This window comes from Medicago truncatula, chromosome 8, assembly GCF_003473485.1.
Source record: "Medicago truncatula cultivar Jemalong A17 chromosome 8, MtrunA17r5.0-ANR, whole genome shotgun sequence".
NCBI classification, from domain to species: Eukaryota; Viridiplantae; Streptophyta; class Magnoliopsida; order Fabales; family Fabaceae; genus Medicago; species Medicago truncatula.
In genome coordinates, this window is record NC_053049.1 from 2133755 (window position 1) to 2147580 (window position 13826).

Sequence of the window (13826 nt, forward strand, 5' to 3'; positions counted from 1 at the left end):
TCTCTTCTAAACATTTTAATTTGGTTATGCCTATGCACCAAATTTGTTGTGCAGTGAAGAATTTTTCAAGCATTAATGCTTATACATGTCTCATGAATTTCTTCAATATAGTAGAAAAGTAACATAAACGTACATTTTATAAAGTTCTCTCTATATATAGCATCCATTTATAGCATATACTTATTTTATGAAAGATAAACATAACTAGGGACTTAACTTATACCCTCGTGAAAGCTTACAACATGGAAAATTACAAACATAATTTCTTCAATACTCGATTAATAATGAGCTCATTTTTTGAGGGGAACAGTGAGAGGTTTGAATCCATGTTTAAGAGCTGAAGGCCAAACTTTGTCCATGTTAATCATGTTGTAGCCACACTCATGTTCATTCCATTCTTCTAAGCAGTGCACTATCCCAGCTACACGCCATGCACTCATTACCCTCCTTGGCAACCAATCCTGCAATTTGTTATGTTTCCCAATTTTATCATTGATGCATAAAATGAGATATTTTTGTTTATAATCACAAAAGTGGTGCAAGTCGATCAAGTGAGCATAGTTCGATTGTTGGAGACAATGCACTCGAATATGTAAAGGTTGGAGTTTGAACTCTGGATTCCTACTTATTCTTCTTAAATGTGAAATTCTAGTCATTAGGCTATTTAACATAAAAACAAATTGGTGCAACTCGTTAATATGCGCAGGTATTTTACTAGTTAAGTAATACAGTTTGCACATACACAAATTTGGAGAAAAATGATAGAAAATAGTTTGTAGAAATTGGATAGGGTATGATTGAATTAATCTTTTGAGGAACTCAAGTGTAAAGATGATTAGAAAAAATTAATTACCTCACAAGAATGGACATTTTCAATAGAAGTGGGAGTGAGCATTGCAGGAGTGTAATGGTATAAGCAGTCTTTGCGGTGTTTCTTTGGTGGGAATTGTGAGTATGGAATAAATAATGTTCCTTTTGGTGCCTTCAACTGTTCCTCTTCAGTCAATCCATCTCCAACTAACCAAATCTATGCAGAAAATACAAATTAAAGAGTTTTAATAGTATAAAAAAAATATATGCTAAAGAAAAGTTACAAAAAAAAAAATTGAACAGAAGGTCAAGAAAAGTTAGTTTCAACAATGAACATGAATCATCATTTTATTACATTACATCTACACCCCTTGTAAAAGGGAGAGATAAAAAATAGACAAGAGAGTGAAATGGATGCGAAAAAGTACTGGGAAAATAATTTATTATTATTAAACTTTTGATTATTTTTCCAGTACTTTTTCGCATCCATTTCACTCTCTTAGTCTATTTTTTATCTCTCCCTTTTACAAGGGGCAAATTCTATGGTACACCCAAAGATATGAGTGTATTGGTACACCAAATCATTAAATTAATAGTTAAATGTGTTATTTTTTTAAGAGAAAAATTGTTTTCTATCACCTATAATTATAATAATTAAATCTTATTTATCAAAAACGTCGTCGAAATAAAATTTGATTTTTTTGAATTTTTAGTACTCGTAATAGAGAATTTTGATTATACTTTACAATAAAATGTAAAAAAATTAGTATGATTTTTATAAACAATGAAATGATGTTTTTTTCTTATAAAATGATATTTTCTAAAATACAAATATCAACAAATAGCTTTTTATTTCATAAAAATGACAGTTAATTTATAAATTTTTGAAGTAAGAGTACCGGTACACCTTAATTTGCAGGTGTACCGTAGAAGTTTATCTTTTTCAATTTTTTTATAATATTTTTTTAATCCTTGACACGTAATTTTTTATTTGATATTGCCAAATTCTCATTAAAAAAAAAAACTAGGAAACTTTTGCTATATTACCATCTGAGTGAAACTTTTTGCATTGACAATATTTGAATGAGAGCTGTGCATCAATGCCTTTTTGAGCTTCACATAATCATCGTCATTCATTGTAGCTATCTGCAGTATATACATAATCAAACATGTGATCAAAACTAAGATAGAAAATAATTTAAAATAAACTCTTGTTGGCACCACCTCACAATGCAAGATTTTTTTTTTTGATACAGCAAATTTTATTTAACCACGAGGTCTCCGTATAAAAGCGGAACACCTGAAAATAAACACCCTAAAAAATATCCTGGATGACAACACCCACCAAATACACGTCACCAAACAGACTCCTTCACGAAAACGCCAACCGTAAAAACGATATCCCACACCCACCAAATGCAAGAAATTGAATGTATAAAAAAAAAAAATTGACCTGAACTCCTTGTTGGCACAATGTGTAGGCAAGAGCATAAGCAACTTTGGTGAGTTTTCCTCTGAGTAATACTTGAGTTGTTCCTTTTGGAATGCTGTTAATAACAGCTGCAACAGCAAGGCTACTACCATCTACAACCTTAACATTAAGCTTTGGATGCCTACTAACATATAAGCCTCCATAGATGTTAAGCTCTTCCTCTTGATTCATTAGACCTAGACTCACCACTTTTATGCCCTTTTTGTCAGCATCCAGTATTGCTTCCTCAATCATTTTGTTGATAGACACTTTTTGCCATTGCCGTGAGTACTGGAAAAAGAAAACAAAATAGAAAAAGTTTAACCCTAGGGTTTAATTAATCTCACAGTTATCTTTTTAGGGTTAGGCATATTTTTTAGAGGAACAAGTAGTCTTGTACTTTATTATGCAGAACATCTTGTATTACATATTACTATTAGATACTTGTCTTAGTTAATATTTCTTAGGTTATAAAAAAATTATAATAAAAAACTTATGTAGACATATTAACAAAAACAACCATAGAGCTTGGTTATGCAGATATATAACTCTATGCAATAGTCATTACTTTGGCTCTTAATAAAAGATTAAGGATTATGCGAGTTTACGAGACTCGATAACATCATGGGAGGTCTCGAGAGGGTACATGTATGTAATCCTAATCTTGCAAGAGAACGCTGTTTTTAGAATTTGAACATGTGACCTCCATGTCACAAGGCAGCAATCCCGTCGTAAAGTCAAAACTCACCCTCTTAAATATAAAGATATTTCTATTTTTGTTAATAGATAAATAATAGAAAGATTGATTTCAATAAATTGAATGTGTATAAAATATGAGTTTAATTTTGATGCATAGTCGGTATAAAACTTTTTATATTTTTGCGCAATCACAAGCAATTGTGTGTGTGTATATATATATATATATATATATATATATATATATATATATATATATATATGTGACTTTTAACATGGTTTTAATTAAGATTAAACATTTTTAACGATCCCATGATTATAAATTATAATTGATTAAAAGTCCAAAATATTTTTACACTTACTTGCCTACCAATTAAATTATATAGAAATTGAAAGTATTGATGATTGATAGATACCTGAACACTGTACTTGGGTATTGCCCAAGTTTGAAGGTTAAGTTTGTCATCAAAACGGTTTCTTTCAACAATGAATGTGCGGCCGTAGACCCATGTGAGGAACATGGACCAAGCTGTAAAAGGCCACATCAACCAAAGGTACCACTTAGATGTGTATGGCTTAGAAGCCAAGGCAGCAAATCCAAATCTTAGATGATAAATGGATTCTGGGGTTGTTAAATGTGTTAAGTGGACAACATTTGGTGTCTCTTCCTTTCTTTTTAATGTTGACTCATGCAACTCATCTGAAGCCTTGTCCATTGTTCCATAAATGTAGTCATAAAGTGGCATGAAGAGTGAGTAGTTTGTTCTAAACTGAGTATGGTGCAATGAGTGAAACCTGCAGTAATAACAAGTGAATTTATTTATTACCAACTCAAAAGGGTCCACAATCTTTGAATTTGGGTGCAAGATTGAAATTCAACTCCTTTGCTTCTAAATTCAACGGCTATGCAATCGTTGCGTTGAAACTATTGTAGAGAATTCAATTGAAGATACGTGTCTTTTTTTTTTTTTTTTTTTAAGGAAAGATACGTGTCTTTTTAACACTCACTAATAAAATTAATGTGAGTCTCACATATATTGAAAATGGATCACCATAAAAGAACAATGAGACTAAGATGAATTTCATTCAATAAGATAGTAAATATTAAAAATGTGATTCGAAGAGATTATTCCCAACACGTATCTTCAATTAAGTTTAATTATTATATCAATTCTATCAATACTTCAATAAAATGACAAAATATAAAGATTTTTGAATGTTAAATAGTTTCTATTTAGATTTTTTTTTTGTTCTATTTACATTATTGTTTTTTCTAGATTACCTTTGAAGAATGGTGGGTAATTTACCCACCAACCAATGAAAATGAGCAATTTGTTGGTGGGGTCAAGATAGTTCATGGATACCACTTAAAATATGCTTATGTGGCTAATGTGTATTGATTAGGGTAAATTACCCATCATTCTTCCATGGGTAGACTAGTTGTCACCTTATATTATATTGTTAAGTTATAAATATCTGATTTGCCAACATGATGCTAAAAATGGAAATTAGTTTAATTTTATACATAAATCATGTGATATGTCTCTAAATTGAAAACTACTTTTTTTAGGGAAAATTGAAAACTACTTGTTAATTTATAAGATGTTCAAAAATAGAAATAGAAATATGTCTCGTAAGTATAGTTCAGTTGGTAGCTATCAGAGATATTATCCGAGCTACAGTTATGAGGCAGAGTTTGAACCCTGAATTCCCCACCTTTCTACACTTTAAAAAGTGTCTGATATAACCACTTGACTAAAAAATGAAATATACTCCTTCAAAAAAGAAATAGAAATATATAATAAATATAAATACTCATACTCATGATTTATTCAATATTTGGCAAATAGGATGAGAATCAACCATAGAATCCAAAAAACAGAGAATGAGAATCAACACCTTTTCTCTATTCTATATTAAATTCCCGTTTTTTGCCAATGAAGTGATTAAGCATTTGAGTTCGAGTGATTAAAGATCAATAATTAAACAATTTTTTATTAGAGTTCAAAAGTGAATAGTCTGCACTTACTACTTGTACTATGATTCACAGTGAAGAAATGCAATAAAATACAAACTTTGTGTTGACTCAAGACCTTGTGTTGTGATAACTCAACAATAGTTGGTTGTAATGGACTAATATCTAAGAAGAACTTATGATGATCTAACCAACATCACGGTCTAATAGTTAATACATAATTATATTCGTGGGAGACTATGGGTCATTCATTTCTGTATGAAATAGTAAATTGTTTTGAAGACATTAATGTATATTGTAAAATAATCATGCTAAATTAAACCAGGGCTCCTTTAAATTATTTAATTATTAAAAGTTGGTCTTTAAGTTTTATCTGTACCTTTTTAAGTTTTATTTGTACCACTTTAAGTTTTTTAATTCTAATAAGTTGGTCTTTTACGTATTTTTCATACTACTTAACTCCTTTAAGTTATTTAATTGTAACTTTTAGACATCGAATAACTTGATTTTGTAAATCTGAAATCGTTTAAATTGTTACGGTTAAATATCTTAAAGAACCAAACTAATATGGAAAAAAAATTAAAAATCAACTTGTTACAATTAATTAACTTAAAGGACCTAAGTGGTACAAAAAAAACTTAAAGGATCAATTTGTTACAATTAAATAACTTAAAGGGCATCGGTCGTAATTTAGCCTAAAATCATTAACATGTGTATACTGTTACTTTTGAAAGTTGTACAAAAAAAAACACTTAATTTGGAAATTAATTTACTTAACTTCTTAGAAATGATTATAAATTTTACTGAGAAAATGATAAATAAAAAATATGTAATTGTTTAAATCAAATAAAAGAATTTGACATATGAAACTCTTACGTAAAGTTCATTATTTTTAATGACAAAATTAAAACATAGGTGTTTTTTTTACAAGAGAAAACAAAGGAGTTAAAAGTTAAAACATACTGGTGTTTATTTTTCGGTCAAAAAAATAAACATATTTCATTATAATGAGACATTAATTATCGATAAGATAAAATATTGGAAGATATATCATGTATCACGATCAATATAAATCGTGATCAATATAAAGCAGCTGACAGCTTTGTCAAAAAAAAATAAAGCAGCTGACAGTAAGGTTTAGAAAATTGCATTTACTCAACATCACCAAACATTCATTCATGGCTACGGTTTTACACAGGAAAAAGTTGGCATGCATGTGTTTGTGTCATGCAAAAAGTACAATGATAGAAAGCAATAGTATGCTTTTGCATTTAATTCTAAAACATTATTTGGTTATATAGAATAGCATTTCTCTATTTTTGAAATTACATATTAAACCTTTAGCCTATAAGTTTTATCTTTGACCTAACCCTAAACCTATAAGTTCAATGAACACAATCATCTAGTCAGCGTACAACAAAAATAGAGCGCAACACACGACCCCATGCGTCTGCGCACAAGTGTCCTACTAGTATAAAACAAAATCAAACAAAATGTTTGTTTTTCACTGTCGATCCTCATGCGTCTGCACACAAGTGTCCTACTAATATAAAACAAAATCAAACAAAATGTTTGTTTTTCACTGTCTATGTTTGTATATACAAGGAAGGCTGTAAATTTTTTCAAGAGGATTATTTAAAAAGAGAGAGAGGGAGATTTTTGTTTGAAGTGTAAGAACTTTAAATAATGGTTTTTTTTCTAATAGAATTTTTTTTTTAAAATAATGATGATAATAATAGATATTATGTATTTTTTTTTTAAAGACCTAGAACAATGACTTGGGTTGGACCATGTAGTACTTTGTATATGTAATGTATGTACGTAGGCTTTAGCATATATTTATGAAGTTTTGAATATTATTATGATATAGTAGTACTATAAATATAAATACTTACGATGGGGTGTACATGAGATACTTGAGAGGTGGGAAGATATCAAAGAGCCACTTAGGAACAATCTCAAAGTTGCAGTGACCCAAGTTATTCATAAAATCAATATAAGTGACATATCCAACCATTGCTCCAATAGAAGCTCTATTTGTGAAGACAAGGGTTAACTTGGGTATTGCAAATAGAAGGAAATATGATATATGTTCAGCAAATGGATGAATGACAGCTGCACCAGCACAATATTATGGCTATCAGATTAGATATAAAGCAAATAATAAGTGCTCAACAATAATTTGCCAACCCATGTTTATTTTATCATATAACATAGATTACACCTGGCCAATGTTGAAAGATTTATCATATAATATAATGTTTGTATGTGTGTTTTGTAACAATAGACAGTGGTAATATGAATTAATGCAGTGGATATACATACAACCAATTTCATAATAAAAAAATCAACCACTAAAAATTGGGATACATATATACCTACATCTCTTTTTATTATTTTTAAACAGTGTACCCTACTGTTTTTATGTGTGAAGGATTCTAAGGTATATAATTGCATGTATGACGTTCTTTTGAAATAAATGACTACATAAACCATATTGAGAAGAAAAAAAAATCTAGAGCAGTTTTGTAAGCTTCTAAAACTTGAACCTTTCTCTTTAGCCTTCAATATCTCTAAAAGTCTCTAAATACACATCAAGTAGTATGTTTGACAAAAAAACGATAGATAATTACTGGATGTGTATTAAGGGTCTTAGAAATATTGAGGAACGTAAAGAAAAACACCTCTAAAACTTTATTCATTTTTTAATAAAAGCAAGTCGATATAACTTACGACAAGGCCTAAAGATAAGGCCCAAATTAAATTAAACAATGTTGAACAACATATTAAATGGGTGAATTTCTTTTCCCACCCCCAACATTCGATATCCACTACCGTCAGAAAAGTGGGCCTTTCTTTTTTCTTTTTTATATTTTTGTTCAAGCACCTTAGTGGCTAAAAATTGACCTATTAAGATGAATATGTGGGATATCTGAGGTTCGAACCTCGACCCCTGCATATATTATGCAATGTTCATATCAATTAAGTTAAGCTTGTGGAGACGAAAAAGATGCATTTCTATTAGTATAAAGTTTTTTTGAAAGGTAGTATAAAGTTAAACTTCAATGTGTAGTTAGGTTAATCTTAGTGAACAAAATTAAAATACTAGTGTCTAATGTTTTTTCTAATATAAAGTTAGACTTCAATGTGTAGTTAGCTTAATCACAGTGAAGAAAATTAAAATACTAATAAAAAAACAAATTAAAATTAAATACTAGTGTGATCTACTAGTAAGTTTTTTTTTTTATGGTTAGTATAAAGTTTGACTTCAACGTGTAGCAAGATTAATTATAATGAACAAAATTAAGATACACTACTACTAACAGTGCAAGTGTTCTTCTAAATAGTAGTATTGTTTTATCAAGTAGTCTAGCGGACGAGATTTACACATTTTAAATATAAAGAAGTGAAAATTTATAATTCAAACTCTAACATTTGCATATAATTGTCACAGGGACTACTAACCATGTTGTGTTTACAAGACTTTTGTAGAGTAGGTAAGACTTCAATGTATATGTTTCAAGTGAACACAAAATATCTTGAACAAAAAAAAAAAGTGAACCCAAAATATCTGAATTTCCCGTTTGAAGTGAAGTTAAAATTCAACTGTCAATTTTGAACTAATTAATTTCCACCTTCCATAATAATGACAATGACAACTAAAAGCATTGATGCAGTTCTCAACTCAGTTTCCTTTTATAGGAGTAATGTGAAAAGTAGTTTCCCTGACATTTAAATTTAATGCAAAACCCTAAAGTTGTTACCATACTTTAAATTCTACAATAAAAACCATTAAATGAAAAACGTTACTCACAGGTGATTGGTTCCGTAACAATGGAAGAATGATGATGAGAATGATATCTAGAATAGAGGAAATGATGATGAAGTGCTCTGTGTAACCAATAATAAAGAAATTCAACTGCTCCAGCATGAAGCAATATTGCAATAATCACTCCATCAGTTCTCCATAATGGAAGACGTGATGCTCCTTCCAATGTATAGCATGCCAAATAATATAGTAACCCATTGAACAATATTTGGTCATCCCTATAGATCATTAGGAAAAAATCAATAAGGTAAAAATATTTTTATAATGAATTAAACATATGAATATATATATGGAGTTTGATAAAAGATCCCTAATTTATAAGGTAAACGTGTAGCTCAAGTAGTTAAAATGAGGAGTTGGAGAATTAGGTCTATAGTTAGATCCCTAACTTATTTTACAAAAGATCATGCTAACAAATGTTCTAGAAAGAAAAAAAAAGTTCTAAGAATATTAATTAATAGATGTGAAATATTTATATATTGAGTGTATATATTAGTTAAATTCTTAAGTTTATACGTTAAACATTTTATAATATACCTAAAGATGGGTGAGGTCTAAGAATAAACATTGTAGAAACAAAATTCAATTTTTGTTAAGCTTAAGAATGTTTGAATTGTCTACCTTTGAGTTGAATGGACCATGATTCTAGAGAATGACTTGTCTCAAGTTTTTTTATGTTTAGGCCAACCCCAATATTAATATTAAACCTAACTAACACCGACAAGAAGCGAAAAAAACCAAATGTTTGATAGAGTATCTGACAGAAACAAATAACAAACCTTTTTTAGTAGTTTTTAAAATTGTTTTTTTTAATTTATTTAGTTTCTTATACTATTTTCTTATAAGGAAATTTTATTTTATTTTAAAAAGATATAAGGAAATAATAGTCTTGTGACTTTTTCAATGAAAAATTATATGTGATTAAAGTTATGGGTTTAATTACACTTTCATCCTCCTATTTTATCCAATTCACAAAAATTGTCATCCTTTTTTAATATCAAACATTTTAGTTCATCTATTTTAATATTTGTTACAATCCATGTTTTTTTGCCTAAAAATGGTGACCTTTGACACCAAACCTATTGTGTTGATTTTGAATGTAAAGATAAATTATTATTTTTGAGACCGAAATTTACCTTTTTGGGCACCGAAGGTCACTTTTTTTTGGAGAAAAAAAATGAGTTGAGACCAAAATTGCAACAAATATGAAATTAGAGGATTAAAAAGTTCAATTTTAAAAAATGGAACTAAAATAACAATAAAAATTAAAAAGGAACTAAAAAAACTTAAAAGTTCTCAATTCATGAGTTGAAAAATATGTTTAACCCTAAAAATTAAACTACCTCCACCACTTATCGAAGAACATTGATATTTCTCTCACTTTTTTTTTATAAACATTATTTCTATCAATTGAATAGTTATGAATTGAGTATTAATAGTACTAAATTAAACTTGATAAAATGATTTAAGGAGGGTTCGAGGTTAGATGCATGGATGATGCATAAATTTAACTAACTAACCAATCTTTTTCTCTATCAACTTGATCAAACTCAATTCCCTTGTCAAGAATTCTATTGTTGCCTTTGGAAGTTCTATAACGAGAGAGAGATATCCATATCTGATTATGAAGAACACGCCATAGCAAAAATGGAAATATGAGAAATGTAGATACATCCCTTTCACTCTTATCCTTCACTATCAAAGAATATGTGCTGTGAATCACCCAAGGAGCTAGTACCACATACTGCAAAATTATTAACACCAAAATAATGTTTACATATAAGAGTCAAATTCTTAGAATAAGGAGTTAATTGCGTCAGAAAATGAAATAAGTAATAAATTTTGATAAAAACTAAAGGAATAAATCCTAACCAAAGTATATATTAAATAAAATATAAAATCTAACACTTGTTTGCCTAAAAAAAATATATTTTTTTACTTTGGAGCCTGGAGGTGTTTTCATTTTATAATTTTTTCAGAGTATTTCAAAATGTTAAAAGTTGATTGGTTATCATATAAAAAAATAATTTTATTAAAGCACATTTTTCATTTTAAAGCAATTTGTCAAGTGAACTATTGGCTAGAAATTCACTTCTTAAAATAAATAAGTGAGGTGTTCGAGATTCGAACCTCAACCTCTACATATATGTTAAGCAATATCCCTATGAACATGTAATCTCATATGAACTTAACCATTTTTTATTATATGAAAATTATGAATACAACCCCTAAAAAAATAATGAATAAATGTATGACGGTGACGTAGATTTAGTATTAGTAGATATCTGAATTGTGTACTCCTCGTAGTAATTAAGACTTTAATTATCGTACCATAATGTAGGGTATTTAGTGTACTCTTTGCCACTTCAAAAGAAACACAAGTATATATTCACGCTAGTTGGAATCACAATATTGTATTTTGAATTGAATTATAGTGCATAACTTTTATCCTTACACCTTATATAATTGTATAAACAAGAATTATTATTATTTTTAACAGAAAATGAGAATCTCTTTCTTCAATTAGATAAGATAGAAATAGTGACTATGATCTTAGTTTATACAAGAGAGAATTTCACCAGGAATGAGTGAGAGAGAGAGAGAGAGAGAGAGATACCTTAAAGCTTCCAAGAGGCTTCCATGGCCAATCAGTGAGGATTCCAGGCCTTGATGCCATTATCGTAGAAGCACAAGTGTTTTCCTTTTGTGTGTGTGTGTGTGTTTTGGAGTACATGCATATGACTTTATTTATAGACAACTTTCTAACGTTGTAACCATAATCCATGCATTTTAACTCCCAACTATTACACCAAATCACATGGCCAAATTAGCCACGTAATATTCCTTTTAATAATAAACTTCTTTGACTTTCCTACATTAGTTTTCACAACATATATATAACCAAACTATATAGCCACGTAATATATTATTATTCCATATATTCAACCTTTTTATTCATGGTATTGCTTGCCTACTATGTTGCATTATTAATGGATTATTACTATATATGTCATCATCATTTATTGGCCTCACCAAATTACATCATGGGTTGGAAGATCTTGATAACAATACATTAATTATAGGCCTATAATATTGGCATTTCATTCATTTTTCTCTCTCTTAATCTTCAATAAAACCAGCTATTTTTTCCATATGTGTACTACGTTTTGGGTGCAGTCATCAATTCTTGTACGAATATATGTTTTCTGGGCAAAAACACTAATAACAGTTTAATCTTGCGATCAAGGGAAAAAAGTACTATTTCACGTGGCTTTCTCTCTCAACGCGATGTGATAGTTTTTACTCTTTGTTGATAAAATTACCCCAAGAAGACAAAATGACATATCAATGTAGCTCCAAACTCACCTAAGGAGTGTGTTAGACTAGAATTCAAGAAAAGATTGTCACAATATAAATCGACACACGATCTAGTTAGAGATAAAAGTAAAACACTACATGGAGTTGGTCCATAACGGATGAAAAACAAACGTTGAGTTAGAATTTTTTGCTTGTAACCACAGAAATGAGAAGAGTTTGACGTTTTCAACAAGCTTTTGCAAAGGCTGTTCTTTTTATCGAAAAATACAGCTATTCTTTTATTGTCAAATAACCTAAACAAATGTCATCTGAATCACATGGAGTACAAACTGAGTTTTGTAGAGTCATCAGATAGATTTGTAAATTGTTGAAAATGATCAAAAATAGGTAACTTCTCCGTCGTAGAAATACCTAACCAAAGGCGAATATCCTCCTACAAACATGTTGTCATAAAATGAGCAACCCACAAACAAATTATCGACGCTTTCGTCAAGACCACAAACCACTCGAGAAAAGGCTTGAAGCATGCGGAATAACGACTCTGCTTTGGTAGGCGATTTAATAGGAGTTTCCACACCAGTAATGAGACCTTCAACGACGCTGCTTTGTTCTAAACATAATCGTAGTATATCGACCTATCATTTTGCACCACAGACAAAAGCAAATTATAGACTCCACACCAAGAAAATGTTAGACAACAAGAGACTATACTCCCTCATCTGCTCCTCCTCACAAGCCAACAGTCTGCGACGCCACTTCCACCCATCCTCCCCACCACCCCAACCTAATGTACACTTCTTACACACCGTCACAAACCGGTTATTTAATAAGTCATACAACTGTTTGAACATGTCACGCAACAGTCCTCCCACTAACCGTTGATCTCACTATAATAAAGTTTTGGTCCCATCACCCACGACCCTTACCAAACTTGTGTCATACCAACTTCCCACCCCCAATCATGAACCTCTATGAATGGCGTAGATATCCCTCCATCACCTAGAACCCTTTCTGATCCCTCCTTCCTTCCCTTTGCCCTCCTTCACCCCATACCTAGCTACTAACACCTTATACCAAACAATCGACTACTCCGCATGCATTCTCCAACACCACTTTCCAAAGAAAGTCTAATTAAACATATCCTTGAAACCTCAAAACCCTCTTTATCCTTATCGAAGCAAATAGTATCACATTTATTCCACTGTATTTTTCTAACATCCTCACTGGCCCAAAGAGCTTTGTTTTTTAACTAAGATCTCTTTGTCAAAAAAGTTACAACATCGAATATACGATGTCAGCATCAAAATAATTAGTGACACCAATTCAAAAATAAAAACTAAGCTTAAGTTATCGAAAAGGCCACTATTGAACATCTGAGTGGTTGAGTGCTCCATTGATATAAGTCTCATAAAAAAATTATTTTTGGATTTTATCTATAACCATACCAATAGTTTTAGCAAATCCAAATAAGAACGAGTTGAATACTACATGATTGATTGTGTCGCTTTTATATTGACTGTATGCATGTCAACCAAATCACATGAAAACATTCATTCAATTTCTTTTCATGAGAAACCAACGAGAATGTAGTTTTTTTTTAGGGGAATCTAATTAATAATTACCGTGTTTATTTAGGGGAGTATTTAATTTACAGTTGCTCCATCAGTGTTAACCTTTATCCAACTTTGAAAAGGTGGAGACAAAGAACTTCCTTCATGATGGGAGCC

The 13826-nt window shown here is 30.2% G+C and overlaps 1 protein-coding gene across 1 annotated transcript; it reads right to left on the reverse strand.

The window, feature by feature from the left end:
* On the reverse strand, positions 1 to 11622 carry LOC25500162 (very-long-chain aldehyde decarbonylase CER1). Its single transcript, XM_013588503.3, has 9 exons — positions 11399 to 11622; positions 10302 to 10525; positions 8767 to 8999; positions 6848 to 7067; positions 3394 to 3772; positions 2264 to 2572; positions 1858 to 1956; positions 854 to 1027; positions 1 to 461 (listed from the first exon to the last, which is right to left on the reverse strand). Exons 1-9 carry the CDS (start codon positions 11564 to 11566, stop codon positions 291 to 293), a joined length of 1977 nt encoding a protein of 658 aa, XP_013443957.1. The 5' UTR covers positions 11567 to 11622; the 3' UTR covers positions 1 to 290.
* Between the last annotated feature and the right edge of the window lie 2204 nt (positions 11623 to 13826).

Coding starts and splice junctions, on each gene's coding strand:
- LOC25500162 (XM_013588503.3), bottom strand. CDS start 11,566: ATGGATTATGGTTACAACGTTAGAAAGTTGTCTATAAATAAAGTCATA. Junction 10,526..11,398: donor AGCCTCTTGGAAGCTTTAAG/GTATCTCTCTCT, acceptor ATAATTTTGCAG/TATGTGGTACTAGCTCCTTG. Junction 7,068..8,766: donor TGTTACGGAACCAATCACCT/GTGAGTAACGTT, acceptor GTGCTGGTGCAG/CTGTCATTCATCCATTTGCT.